Source organism: Sphaeramia orbicularis, chromosome 24 (genome assembly GCF_902148855.1).
Source record: "Sphaeramia orbicularis chromosome 24, fSphaOr1.1, whole genome shotgun sequence".
NCBI classification, from domain to species: Eukaryota; Metazoa; Chordata; class Actinopteri; order Kurtiformes; family Apogonidae; genus Sphaeramia; species Sphaeramia orbicularis.
In genome coordinates, this window is record NC_043979.1 from 423,609 (window position 1) to 439,208 (window position 15,600).

At 43.0% G+C, this 15,600-nt stretch overlaps 1 protein-coding gene across 2 annotated transcripts in view; it reads left to right on the plus strand.

Moving 5' to 3' along the window:
* The window catches only part of LOC115414907 (regulator of microtubule dynamics protein 3-like), a 30,992-nt gene that overhangs the window by 1,389 nt on the left and 14,003 nt on the right, over positions 1–15,600 (plus strand). Inside the window, exons 2-3 of one of the 2 annotated variants that reach the window (XM_030128269.1) lie at positions 9,692–9,902; positions 14,484–14,627. In XM_030128269.1, coding sequence (XP_029984129.1) covers positions 9,692–9,902; positions 14,484–14,627 — 355 coding nt within the window. The remainder of the gene's footprint in view (positions 1–9,691; positions 9,903–14,483; positions 14,628–15,600) is intronic. The other variant, XM_030128270.1, reaches the window with a different exon arrangement.

Genomic DNA, 15,600 nt, shown 5'->3' on the forward strand with positions numbered 1-15,600 from the left:
CCCCAATTGTTTTTATTCCTCTTTAGGCATGGGGAAAAAAAAAAAAGCGAATTAAATTTTTTTATGAACCTGTTGTTCATGGAGTAGCAAAAATGTCCACTTGGCTGGACACCATGCATTTCATTTTTGAAGCAAAGAAACATGCATTTACTGATACACTGTGTAAAATCCATGAAATAAAAAAGATTTTAATGCTGCTAATCTGATGTTTTCTCACATTTTAACATACTCTAATACTAGTTATTACTCACTTCATGGAAATAATTTGCAAAAAAAACAAAAACAAAAACAAAACTTTTTGGTTTAAAAAAAACCAAACTGTTAATTACAGTCTAACAACAGTAACTGTTAGAACCAGAGACACAAGACTTGGACCCAAATGCACAACCAACAGACAGGAGTAAAGATAATGAGTGTTTATTCAACATGGACAGGATTAACAGTTTACAAAAAGGTTTCTTTAAGGAGTCTTCGCAGGTCAGACTGTGTGAGTTCGTCACGGCGTCCGAGACCAGCAAGGGGAGTTCTCTGCCCGGGTCGGGAGCACACCAGGGGAACCCGACTAGGATAAAGCAGAGAAGAGTCAGGGGACAGACCAGGTCATACACAGAGGATCCAAAAAACAGGCAATGGTACATGGGGGAAAAGCAAAGTACTAACCGTGAGTCCAGGCAAAAAGTCGAAAACCAGTGAGGCAGAATCAGGCAGAGGTACAGGAAGGGATCAGGCAGGCTCAGAAGTCGAGGAACAAACCGGGTCAGGAACGAACAGACAGGCAGACGAACAGGTTCAGAGAATCGCTGGTAAGTAAACACAACACGAGGAAGGAATACGAACTGGCGACTAACTGAGGGGAACACAGGGTTTAAATACAGAAGAGGGCGGGAAGACAATTGGACACCGGTGGAGACAATCAGGGAGGAGTAAGGTAATCAGGTAAAAGGTGAACACAAAAGGAAAGTAAAGACACCAGACAAGACACATGAGGGAAACTACAAAATAAAACAGGAAGTGACACACAAGACAGACAAAACATACAAGAGTCCAGGTACTGATATGACAGTACCCCCCCCTCTAGGGGACGGCTCCAGACGGCCCAGGAACCTCAGGATGGTGCTGATGGAAGTCCCTGATGAGGTCCGGGTCCAGAATGAAGGACGCCGGTACCCAGGACCGTTCCTCCGGCCCGTAGCCCTCCCAGTCCACCAGATACTGAAAACCATGGCCACGGCGACGGGCCGCCAGAAGACGACGCACAGCATATGCTGGTCCTCCATCCACGATCCGGGGTGGTGGTGGGGGCTGGGTGGGGGGTACCAGTCGGCTCTCCTTACAAGGCTTGACCTGGCTGACGTGGAACGTGGGGTGGATCTTCATAGTCCTAGGTAGCCGTAGGCGGACAGACACAGGGTTAATAACTTTAGAGACAGGAAAGGGTCCAACAAACCTGGGAGCCAGCTTACGGCTTTCCACCCTCAGAGGCAGATGGCGCGTGGAAAGCCACACCCGCTGGTCCCGCTGGTAGGCCGGTGCCGGAGTTCTGTGACGGTCAGCCATGGTCTTGTAGTAGCCGGTCGACTTTAACAAAGCCCGTCTGGCCTGTAACCAGGTCCTCCTACAGCGGCGGATAAGGGCTTGGGCCGAGGGAACGCTGACCTCCCTCTCAGAAGCGGAGAACAGGGGTGGCTGATATCCGTAGACCACATGGAACGGGGAGAGTCCTGAGGAGGCACAGGGAAGGGAATTGTGCGCGACCTCCACCCACATGAGCTGACGACTCCAGGATGCTGGGCTGTGAGTGGCCAAAATCTGCAGGCCGGACTCCAGCACCTGGTTGACCCGCTCCGTCTGGCCGTTGGTCTGGGGATGATAACCAGAGGACAGACTAACAGATGCCCCAATGAGGGCGCAAAAAGCTCGCCAGAAACGGGCCACAAACTGAGGTCCTCTATCAGAAACCACATCTCTGGGAGAACCATGGATTCTACAGACGTTAAACAGGACCGCCTCTGCCGTCTCTTTAGTGGAGGGGAGTTTGGGCATAGCCACAAAATGGGCCATTTTAGAGAATCTATCTACAATAGTGAGTACCGTATTGTAGCCATCAGAAGATGGGAGACCAGTTACAAAGTCCAGGGAGATGGCCGACCAGGGTCTCTTGGGGACCGGAAAGGGCCGTAACAGGCCCGCAGGTGCCGCATGCGACGTCTTGCATGACGCACAGGTGGGACATGCCGCCACATATTCCGAAACCTCCTTCTCCATATTAGGCCACCAGAAACGTTGCCTTATGACGAACATGGTGCGCTGAACCCCTGGGTGGCACGACATCTTGGAGGTATGAGCCCAGTGGATCACCTGAGGACGGACACACACAGGGACAAACAACCGACCAGGAGGTACCCCCACCGGCACATCACAGTCCTTAAGAGCTTCAATAACCGTCTTCTCAATAGACCAGTGAAAAGCCCCCACCACACAGGAACCAGGTAAAATAGTGACAGGTTCAGAAACAGATTTAGTGGGGGAAATCTTCTGGACAGAGCATCCGGTTTACCGTTCTTAGAACCCGGCCGATAGGAAAGGGAAAAATTGAACCGGGTAAAAAAAGAGCCCACCTGGCCTGACGAGAGTTCAGCCGCTTTGCTGACCGCAGATACTCCAAGTTCTTGTGGTCGGTCCAGACCAAAAATGGAATCTCCGTTCCCTCCAGCCAATGCCTCCACTCCTCCAGCGCCACCTTAATGGCCAGCAACTCCCGGTTACCGATGTCATAATTCCTCTCCGGTTTAGATAACCTCCGCGACAGGAAGGCACAGGGATGAAGTCTGCCATCACTCGGGGATCTCTGGGAAATGACGGCTCCCACTCCCACATCAGAAGCATCAACCTCAACCACAAACTGCAAAGCAGGGTCAGGAACGGACAGGATGGGAGCCGTGGTGAAAGCCCTCTTAAGACGGACAAACGCCTCTTCCGCCTCAGGGCTCCACCTGAAAGTAGTCTTAGGAGAGGTGAGGGCATGTAAAGGGGCAGCCACATTGCTGAAACCCCGAATAAACTTGCGGTAGAAATTAGCGAAACCTAGGAATCTTTGTACCTCCTTACGAGAAGCAGGGGTCGGCCAATCCCTCACCACACTGATCTTATCCGGATCCATCTGGACGCTTCCTTCACTGATAATGAAGCCTAGGAAAGACACCGATGCTTGGTGGAACTCGCACTTCTCAGCTTTGACATAAAGCTGGTTTTGCAGGAGTCTTTGTAGGACCTGTCGAACGTGTAGGACATGTGTCTCTTCATCTGGGGAGAAGATCAAAATATCGTCCAGATAGACAAAAACAAACTGATTCAACATGTCCCGAAGGACATCGTTGACCAAAGCCTGAAAAACAGCTGGAGCGTTAGTCAGGCCAAAAGGCATCACCAAATACTCATAGTGACCGCTAGGGGTGTTAAAAGCGGTCTTCCACTCATCCCCCTCCCTTATTCTAACCAGGTGATAAGTGTTTCTGAGGTCTAATTTGGTGAAGATTCGAGCGCCATGTAAAAGCTCGAATGCTGATGACATCAGAGGAAGTGGATAACGGTTACGAATAGTAATATCATTGAGTCCTCTATAGTCAATACAGGGTCACAGGGTCTTGTCTTTCTTATCCACAAAAAAGAACCCCGCCCCCGCCGGGGACGAGGAGGGCCGAATTAGACCTGCTGCTAATGACTCGTCTATGTATTTCTGCATAGCAGCAGTCTCAGGACCAGACAGAGAATATAACCTCCCCCTAGGGGGACAGGAGCCAGGGCGAAGGTCTATAGCACAATCATATGGCCTGTGCGGAGGTAAAGAGGTGGCTCGGGACTTACTGAAAACCTGTTTAAGGTCATGATATTGTACGGGCACCTTATTCAGCGCTGGAAAATCCGTCATTTCTTCAGAGGCCACCTGGACCGGAGCCACCGAAACAGAATCAGCTGGGGACAAAAAATCAGAGTCATTGTGTTCAATTCCACAAGAAAAACAGTCTTTACCCCAGGACCGGACCTCCCCCGTACTCCAGTCCAGCTGGGGATTGTGCCGCTGGAGCCAAGGGAAACCCAGGATGAGCGGGTGAGCCGCAGAGTGATAAACGTGGAAGGAGAGGGACTCCGTGTGTCCGTCAGCAAAACGGACAGTCACTGGCTGGGTCTGATGGGTAATCCTGCAGATGATGTGGTCATCCAGTGCTCGTGCCTCTAGTGGTCACTCGAGAGAAGATAGGGCGAGACCCAGCTTAAGGGCGAGTTGGTCGTCCATCAGGTTGGCGTCCGAGCCGGAGTCTATCAGAACCGGGTGCTGTAAAGACAGAGATTCAGAGCAGAGGCAGACCAGGGGAAGCTGACGGGACAGACTGGACATACACAGAGTCCGACTAAGCAACTTATCCTCACCTGGAGAGGATTTATTCTTGTTAGGGCATGTTCTCACCCGGTGACCCTCCTGACCACAGTAGAGGCAAAGACCCGCCGCCAGTCGGCGCCGATGTTCCTCCGCCAATAACCTGGTGCGACCTAACTGCATGGCCTCTCCTTTAACGCCGTCACCGGCCTCGGCCGCCGGTGGAGGGAGATGGGAAGGTGAGGGACTGGCAGCCGGTCGTTCGTCTGCGGGTTCCGCCTGCCAAACAGACATCTGGTCCAAAGTGTGGATGGCCGCCGCGATGACCTCCTCCAGCGTCTGCAGCTCCCACCGGAGAGCCATCTCCCGACCGATGGTGCGATTGAGACCAGACTGAAAAGCACTTATTAGAGATAGTTCGTTCCACCCTGCCTCGACAGACAGAGAACGGAAATGGCTTATGTATTGCCGGATAGACAAACTCCCTTGTCTTAACCTCATAAGCTGTTGCCCCGCCTGCTGCCCCCGTACTGGGTGATCGTACACACGCTTTAATTCCAAGCATAAACTGTCAAAGGAACGTGTGACCGGTGAACCACTCTCAAAAAGAGCGTTAAAATAACTTAACGGGGGACCCTCCAGTAAACTAGCAACATAAGCAATCTTAGTTGCGTCACCAGAAAAACGGCGAGGCTGAGCCTCAAAAATCAGCTGGAGCTGGGTAAAAAAGTTTCTACAGGTGTCAGGGTCTCCAGCATACTTGTTAGGCGGGGGAATGTTAGGTTCGTCGGCGGAACGAACCGTAGACGCCGCCGCCACTGGTTCGACAGGGGAACTAGGTTCAGGAGACCGGGTGTTAGAAATCTGGGACATCTGGACCGATAATTGGTTCATCTTGTCCATGAGAGAGTGTAGCACTTGCTCGTGCCCCCCCAACCGTTGCCCCTGCGAGCGGATAGCCTCCCTGACCTGGTCTAGGTTGGCTGGGTCCATGCTTGGCCAGTTCGTACTGTTAGAACCAGAGACACAAGACTTGGACCCAAATGCACAACCAACAGACAGGAGTAAAGATAATGAGTGATTATTAAACACGGACAGGATTAACAGTTTACAAAAAGGTTTCATTAAGGAGTCTTCGCAGGTCAGACTGTGTGAGTTCGTCACGGCGTCCGAGACCAGCAAGGGGAGTTCTCTGCCCGGGTCGGGAGCACACCAGGGGAACCCGACTAGGAGTAAGCAGAGAAGAGTCAGGGGACAGACCAGGTCATACACAGAGGATCCAAAAAACAGGCAACGGTACATGGGGATAAAGCAAAGCACTAACCGTGAGTCCAGGCAAAAAGTCGAAAACCAGTGAGGCAGAATCAGGCAGAGGTACAGGAAGGGATCAGGCAGGCAGGCTCAGAAGTCGAGGAACAAACCGGGTCAGGAACGAACAGACAGGCAGACGAACAGGTTCAGAGAATCGCTGGTAAGTAAACACAACACGAGGAAGGAATACGAACTGGCGACTAACTGAGGGGAACACAGGGTTTAAATACAGAAGAGGGCGGGAAGACAATCGGACACAGGTGGAGACAATCAGGGAGGAGTAAGGTAATCAGGTAAAAGGTGAACACAAAAGGAAAGTAAAGACACCAGACAAGACACATGAGGGAAACTACAAAATAAAACAGGAAGTGACACACAAGACAGACAAAACATACAAGAGTCCAGTACTGATATGACAGTAACAAGGTCAAGGTTTATTTATATAGCACACTTAAAAACAGACACTACTGTCCCAAAGGGCTGTATATAATAATGAAACAGGCTAGGAGTACAAGACAATAAATAGAATAAAATAATACTGGCACATAGTTCGTGCATTAAAAACAAGCAATTTTTTTACACTCAAACATGTTTATCCAGATCAGGTTTATCAAAAACAGCAAAGTTACAGTAACAGTATGAATATTAGTGTATGGGATGGTGCATGAGTGTCCATTGTGTCAGCTGATATGGAACTAAAACAATAAAACACATGAATACAGAAGAGAACAGCTGGAGAAGAACTGACCACTGGAGTGACCACTATGCATGAAAGGGTTAATTTAATTTTTTTAAAACAAGTTATTTTTTATGTTATCTTCATGAAGTGAGTACTGACTAGTATTGGAGTATGATAAAATGTGAGAAAACATCAAATTAGCATCATTAAAATCTTTTTTATTTCATAGATTTCACACAGTATATCAGTAAATATGTTTCTTTGCTTGAAATATTAAACGCATGGTGTCCAGCTGAAACTCCATGAAAAACAGGCTCATACATTTTTTCAAACGCATTTTTTTTAATGCCTAAAGAGAAATAAAAACACTCAGGAATAATTCTCATAATTCATGCATGAAAGGGTTAAAACCCATCATCAGAAAGTGATAAACTGTGTGAAAACTATTAAATAAAAGCATTTTTTCATGCAGCTAATCTGATGTTTTCTCACATTTTAACATACTCTAATATTAGTTATTACTCACACTATGAAGATGATATGCAAAAAAAAACTTTTAGATTAAGAAAACTGTTAATTACAGTCTAATAACAATTACCAACTGATTTACACTCAAACATGTTACAGCAGATCAGGTTTATCAAGAACCGCAAAGTTGCAGTAATTGTATGAATTACAGTATATAGGATGGTGCACATGCCTCCACTGTGTTGGCTGACATTAAACTAAAACAACAAAACCCATGAATATACAAGAGAACAGCTGGAGAAGAACTGTCCACTGGAGTGACCAGTATGAATGAAAGGGTTCATCTAATCCTACTGATGAGCAAATATCATGTTCATAAGGCAAAGTTCTCCAGATCCCTTCCTAACATCAGCATCTTCTTTAAAGAATTATAAATGCATTATAAAACATTAGCCTTAGCAAAAAAAATCGCAAATGTGAACATACCCTCTAACTCAGGGCTGTCAAACTCATTTTAGTTCAGTTCCATATTTTGCCCAATTTGATCTCAAGTGGGCCACACCAGTAAAATAATGACTTAATAATCTATAAATAATGACAAATCCAAGTTTTTCTTTTTGTTTTAGAACAAAAAACCCTCCAATTAAATTATGAAAATATTTACATTTTACAAAAAAGATGTGAATAACCTGAAAAAACATAAATTTCATTTGAAAAATTAGTGCAATTTTAACAATATTATGCCTCAACTTATTCTTTATACATGTACATTTATACACAGTGTTCCATAAACATTTGGGAACAGGCAGAATATTGTTCAAATTGCACATTTGGGGTTGTTCATCTTTGTTTTTATTTATGTTTTTTTTTTTTTTGTATTTTATTGTGAAAGAATAGTTTTGTAAATGTAAATATTGTCACAGTGTAATGTTATTTGTTTCACTTAATCTAATTATACTGATGAGCAAATATCATGTTCATAAGGCAAAGTTCTCCAGATCCCTTCCTAACATCAACATCTTCGTTAAAGAATTATAAATGTATTATAAAACACTGGCCTTAGCAAAAAATTGCAGATGTGAATGTACCCTCTAACTCACAGGGCTGTCAAACTCATTTTGGTTCAGTTCCATATTCAGCCCAATTTGATCTCAAATGGGCCAGACCAGTAAAATAATGACTTAATAACCTATACATAATGACAAATCCAAGTTTTTCTAGTATGAAAATATTTACATTTTCCCAAAAAATGTGAATAACCTGAAAAAACAGAAATTTCATTAGAAAAATCAGTGCAATTTTAACAATATTATGCCTTGACTTATTATTTATACATGTACATTTGCACACAATGTTACATAAACATTTGGAAACAGGCAGAATATTGGTTAATTTTGGAGTTTGGAACTAAAATTTGAACAATTTCTGCAATATTCTATCTGTTATTATTAACACAACTCCAGATCACAGTGGATCCATAAATGCACCAAACAAGAATTTCCTCTAAAAGAGCTTCCTGTACAATACTGTAAATACAGACTTCTGATTGTATTGACACATTTCAGGACATCGTATGTGGTGTCCTAGAAAGCCAGAGCCAGGAGTGAATCCAACAGTCAGAAGCAGCGTCCCTGCACAGAGCAGTGGTACTGAACCAAACAGACATGTGGGACTGTGTTGGACAGAGCAGTGGTACTGAACCAAACAGACATGTGGGACTGTGTTGGACAGAGCAGTGGTACTGAACCAAACAGACATGTGGGACTGTGTTGGACAGAGCGGTGGTACTGAACCAAACAGACATGTGGGACTGTGTTGGACAGAGCAGTGGTACTGAACCAAACAGACATGTGGGACTGTGTTGGACAGAGCAGTGGTACTGAACCAAACAGACATGTGGGACTGTGTTGGACAGAGCAGTGGTACTGAACCAAACAGACATGTGGGACTGTGTTGGACAGAGCAGTGGTACTGAATTGAACAGACATGTGGGACTGTGTTGGACAGAGCAGTGGTACTGAATTGAACAGACATGTGGGACTGTGTTGGACAGAGCAGTGGTACTGAATTGAACAGACATGTGGGACTGTGTTGGACAGAGCGGTGGTACTGAACCAAACAGACATGTGGGACTGTGTTGGACAGAGCAGTGGTACTGAACCAAACAGACATGTGGGACTGTGTTGGACAGAGCAGTGGTACTGAACCAAACAGACATGTGGGACTGTGTTGGACAGAGCAGTGGTACTGAACCAAACAGACATGTGGGACTGTGTTGGACAGAGCGGTGGTACTGAACCAAACAGACATGTGGGACTGTGTTGCACAGAGCGGTGGTACTGAACCAAACAGACATGTGGGACTGTGTTGGACAGAGCAGTGGTACTGAACCAAACAGACATGTGGGACTGTGTTGGACAGAGCAGTGGTACTGAACCAAACAGACATGTGGGACTGTGTTGCACAGAGCGGTGGTACTGAACCAAACAGACATGTGGGACTGTGTTGCACAGAGCGGTGGTACTGAACCAAACAGACATGTGGGACTGTGTTGGACAGAGCAGTGGTACTGAACCAAACAGACATGTGGGACTGTGTTGGACAGAGCAGTGGTACTGAATTGAACAGACATGTGGGACTGTGTTGGACAGAGCAGTGGTACTGAATTGAACAGACATGTGGGACTGTGTTGGACAGAGCAGTGGTACTGAATTGAACAGACATGTGGGACTGTGTTGGACAGAGCGGTGGTACTGAACCAAACAGACATGTGGGACTGTGTTGGACAGAGCAGTGGTACTGAATTGAACAGACATGTGGGACTGTGTTGGACAGAGCAGTGGTACTGAATTGAACAGACATGTGGGACTGTGTTGCAGAGGCCGAGGCCCAGCAGGAGGCTCTGGAGGCGGTGGAGGCCGTGGTCCAGGGTCTGTCCCCGGAGCAGCAGCTGCAGCTCAGGAACCAGCTGGACCAGGTCCTGAACTGCGTGGCGTCGCTGCGCTCAGAGGTGGCCGAGCTGAGGGGAGGGCTGCAGGACATTGCCCTGCAGATCATCCAGGATGTGAAGTGAGTGGTAGTGGATCAGCTGAGTTACTAATGCATGAGGGCAGGAGGAGCATTCACTGAATATTTAACTCATTATTCTTACAGTCAAAATTACTCAAGTTCACAGACATTGTGGACGATCAAACAGCTCAAATAATGTACAAAGCTAAAAATAATCTTTTACCAACAAATATACTGAAATTATTCAGTGTTCATGAGGGGGGTTATAATTTAAGGGGGAAAATTAACTTTAAAATTCACTTAATACGCACTACTAGGAAGGGATTTTGTGTTTCAGTCAGCAGGGTGAGACTGTGGAACAGATTTAATATAGAGTTAAGCAACGTCCAAGCATGAAAGAATTCTTTCGTTAATGGTAATAACCTTGGTCTCTATGTGAAGACAACAGTGGACACTCAACATACTGAGTGGTGATTAGTTTAAAATGTCCCCTACCGTGGACACATGAATGTCCCTGAACGCCACACACCACTATTGTGTTCTAACAGACCCTAACCTGGACCACACACTGATCGACTACATAAACTGTGTCTGATTTAATTTATTGTGCATCATCTAATGATATTAAACATGTAAAGTGTCACATGGGGGGGGGGGGTATATTTTTGTTCAGTGTAAAATAACTGGGATGTTACTTTTTTTATTAAACCTTTATTTGACGAGTAAAATGCTCAAATATCAATGCGCAGAGGCTGGCCTTGTTGATGTATGGAGGAGCAAATTCCCTGGAAGTAGAGATTTCACATTCTACTCAAACAGACATGCATCATATTCAAGAATTGATTATTTCTTTACGTCTAAGAAAGACCAATATAGAATATCTGATATTAAAATACTACCTATTACATTATCTGATCATGCACCTATAGAATTAAAGTGGGATATAGGCCAGAGATCATCCTCTAAACAATGGAGACTAAATGCATCCCTCCTAAATGACAGAGAATTTAACTCCTTCATCAAAACAGAGCTTAAGAATTACATGGACACTAATATTTCATCGGTAACATCCCCCCTTATCATATGGGACTGTGCCAAAGCATTCCTTAGAGGTCGCATTATTTCATTTACATGTGCTAGGAAAAGACAGAAGGAAGCCAAACAATGAGAATTAGAAGATAAAATAAAAGAATTAGAATATAATCATAAACAGTCTGCATCAAATAGTTTACTAAAACAATTAAATACAACACGTAGAGAACTTAATAGTCTACTATCAGATAAGCTTGAAGGAAATTTAAGATTTACCAAACAAAAATATTATGAGCACGGCAATAGGGCAAGCAGATTATTAGCTTTCCAATTAAGAAAACAAAAGTCATCTAATATAGTGCAAAAAATAAAATCACAAAGTACTTTTGTTACAAAACCAGATGAAATAGCAGAATCCTTTGCACTTTTCTATAAATTCCTATATAAAAATACAGATACTTGCACTGATGATAAAAAAATTGCAGATTTCTTAAAAAACATAAAATTACCAGAATTGACTGAAACGACTGCTAGGGATCTAGATAAACCATTTGAAGAATGGGAGATCAAGCAGGTGATCTCAACACTAAAAAATAATAAAACCCCAGGGCCAGATGGCTACATTAATGAATTTTATAAAACTTTTAGTGATATACTTTCCCCCCTATTGTTAAAAGCATATCACTACGCACTTTACTCTAAAACCGTGGCACCTTCCTGGACAGATGCAACCATCATAGTAATACATAAAGAGGGCAAAGATCCGACCGAATGCCAGTCCTATAGACCAATATCACTGCTAAATGGAGATGTGCGAATATTGACAGCAATATTGGCTAAACGAGTCAACCAAATGATAACTCAAATTATTCATCCTGACCAAACTGGATTCATTGCTGGAAGATATTATGGGGATAATTTACGACGCCTGCTGAATATAATATCATATCAAAAAGATAAGAAATCAGAGTCAATGATTTTATCTTTGGATGCTCAGACAGCATTTGACCGTGTGTCATGGCAATTTTTATTTCAAACTTTAAAACGCTTTGGATTTGGACCTAACTTTATAAACTGGATTCAAACACTCTATTCAGACCCCCAGGCTTCCGTTAAAGTCAATGGCTATATATCACAGAGATTTAAACTGGAACGCGGCTGTAGACAGGGCTGTTCTCTATCACCATTGCTTTTTGCCATCAGCATTGAACCATTTGCCCAACTCATCAGAGATAATATTAACATAAAAGGAATTATGATAAATACTGAGGAACATAAATTGTCACTATATGCAGATGATGTATTGCTATATCTAACAGAATTGGCATCTACAATACCACATCTTAAGACTTTAATTAATGAATTTGGATACTACTCAGGATATAAGGTAAATATTGATAAAACAGAGGCTATGGACATCAATGGCAAGATACCCCAAAACGTAAAACTTCAGACTGGTTTTAAATGGCCCAGTGATGGTATTAAATATCTTGGTATATTTATTCCCTTATCCCTACAGAACCTTTATGATGCTAATTATATCAAAATAATCCAGTGCATAAAAGGAGACCTGGATCGTTGGTCTGTGCTCCCTCTTTCTCTGCTGGGACGTATTGAAAGCATCCGCATGAACGTTCTGCCACGACTTCTCTATTTATTTCAGATGTTGCCCATAGATATTCCTAAGCTTGTTTTCAACAATTTGGATAAAATGTTGTCAAAATTCATATGGCAAAATAAGCGTCCTAGAATTAGACTTAAAACTCTACAATTATCAAAGTCCAGTGGAGGCCTCAACCTACCAAATTTAAAATTTTACTTTGGGCTGCACAAATGAAACCCTTGATAGGATGGATTCAGGACAACACAAACACACGATGGGTTAATATTGAAAAACAACAATGTCAAGATCCCTTACAAAGCATGCCCTTTCTAGATGCACCCACTGGAGAGATGTCCGACTGGACCAGGGTCACTTTTAAAATATGGAGTAAAATAAAGTGTGCATTTAAGCTCCCAAAGTTAATTTCACCTTTGATAAATATTGGCTACATGAAGTCTTTTACACCCAATAATCTAGACAACAGCTTTAAAAAATGGTCAGAAAAGGGACTGATTTACCTGCATCAGCTGTTTGATGGTGGGATATTTAAGACATTTGAGCAGTTGAAAGATGACTTTGATCTCCCCAGTTCAAATTTTTTTAGGTATTTGCAACTTAGAACTTTTCTGATGACTCACAAGGAATGGGATAAATTCGCAAAACCTACACCCCTAGAAAAGTATGTGATAGAGTTACAAACTGGTGATGGAGAAAAGAAAGTAATTTCTAAATTGTATAATATTTTCTTATTTATGAATCAAAATAACTCCTCGCAGATAAGAGGGAGATGGGAGGCAGAGGCGAACATGGACATATCTGAGGATGACTGGCGCGATGTATGTACGGAGGCACATCTGGTTACAAATTCTAATACATGGAGGGAATTCAAATGGAAAATAATCATTAGATATTTCAGAACACCAGAAATAATGTCTAAAATGGATCCCCAACATCCCAGCTCATGCTGGAGGAACTGCGGAGCCCATAGAGCTAATCACACTCATATATTTTGGGTTTGTCCTAAGTTAAGTGTGTTTTGGAGGGAGGTGTTCAATGCCGTGAAGGAGGTTTTTAAAATGAACATCCCACAAAGCTTCACAGTGGCAGTTTTGGGAGTAATACCTGAAGGTCTGGATAGAAAAGCAGATAAATACCTTTTGAATATATTATTCACCGCTGCCTTAAAGTCTACAACCATCAGCTGGATGAAACCAGAACCTCCCTCATATAATACATGGATTCAAAAAGTTTGGGATATTTACCAGATGGAGCAGATCACACACCTGCTCCGGCTTCAGAAAACCATATTTACTAAAAGATGGGAACCTATGTTACCTTTACTACTGCAATAATATTTACTGGTGTTGCAAGAACACTCCATGTTATCAAAGTGCTGTCAATCTACCTCTGTCGAAGATCTATATCTACAGCCTTTTTTATTTTTATTTATTTATTTATTTATATTTTTTTTGTTTTTTGAAGTAATCATTGTTTGCTATAATTATTACTGCTTTCTTAAATTTCATTATATGTGTCTGTGGAGGTGTATGAGAATATATTTGCAGCTGTGTAGGGGGAAAAGAAATTAATTGAACTGTGTAATTGAATGTGTAATTGTACTGTACTGAAAAAAAAAAAGAAAATTTAATAAAAATTAAGTTTAAAAAAAAAAAAAACCTTTATTTGACCAGATAGAGTCAGCAGCGCATGCCATGAATGAATACAGGTTTAAAAGACAGGTAATAATAAATTAAAACAAACAATAATTTAGTTTTAATAGAAAAGTTTGACAGTTTTAAAGTGCATTTTCAAAACACAGACACTGTCCATTTGACTCTCACTGTCTAGTCTGTAAAATGGTTGAAAAACCTTAGAGTTTGATGAGCTCAGTTCATTTCAGCTCCAGCTGAAGGGTATTCCAGATGGGGGGGTAAATGTCACACCCCTTCTGTCTGTCCTGTGTGTTGAACTGTTCAGTTGACACATCATGTTTTTGTGGCGTACAGGAAAGGAGTGGAGGACAGTCAGCGCGTCCGTCGACGACGCCACCTGATCCACAGGGAGCGCACCGACTCCACCAGCTCCAGCTCCATCTACTTCACCGCCAGCCAGGGAGTGGCCAGCACCTACGAAGAAACCAGTGAGGGAGGGTAGGTAGTCCACGTGGACTGGCAATGGATCTGCATGTAAACAGAGCCTGGGACCATGGGGGTGTAACGGAATACCACCCATTAAAGAGTGAGAAATAGAAGAGTTGGTGTGGCTCAGTTCAGACACTTTTTTGGGATGTGTAGAAACACCAGCAAGTGAAATATGCAGTAAAAACACACAGGAAGCAGTAGGGCTGCTCGATTATAGAAAAAAACAATAATCACGATTATTTTAGCAATAATTGAAATCACGATTATTAAAAGATTGTTTGTTAACCTTAAAGTTGTTTTTTTTTTCTTGCAAAACAATGTAAAATATACTCTTTAAACATAAGTAAAGCTTTGAAACACTAAAACAAAGTATGTTCACTTATGTACCAAACAAAAAAAATCTTTGAATGCAGATACGTATACTGTAAACTCATGTGTGTTTCCTGTTGTAAACAAATAGTGCACTGGAATTCAACTGCTATGGACTGGCCACAGAACCGTAGCAATAAAAAAAAAAACCTCACATAAAGTGCAAATTATAAATTCAAGCATGTTCAGTGTAGTATGAAACATGGTAAATTATATATATATTCAGTGGCGTGCCGTGAGGTTTCAGTTCAGGCCTTCTGTATACATCAGCCATCTATAGAATACACAGGTTGTGCATGACAATGCAACAACCATGCGCCACACAGATAACCAGCATTAAGCCGCAGTGTCACACCACGCATCCAACAATACGCAACATTAAGTCAATACTAAAAAAGGCTCCTCTGAGCAAAGGAACAATATATTCCAAAAATCAAAGCACAGTTTGCCAAAATGCACAAGTTTCATGCAGAAATCATTGAACAACCAGCAAAGCAACAAATCCTTCCATGTGCCCCGGTTCTAGCCTACACAATGTTCCACACTGCACAATGCTTTGCACAATGGAAGATGGTGGTGGTTCAACTTTAGATGGTTCAAAAGGTTTGTTGTA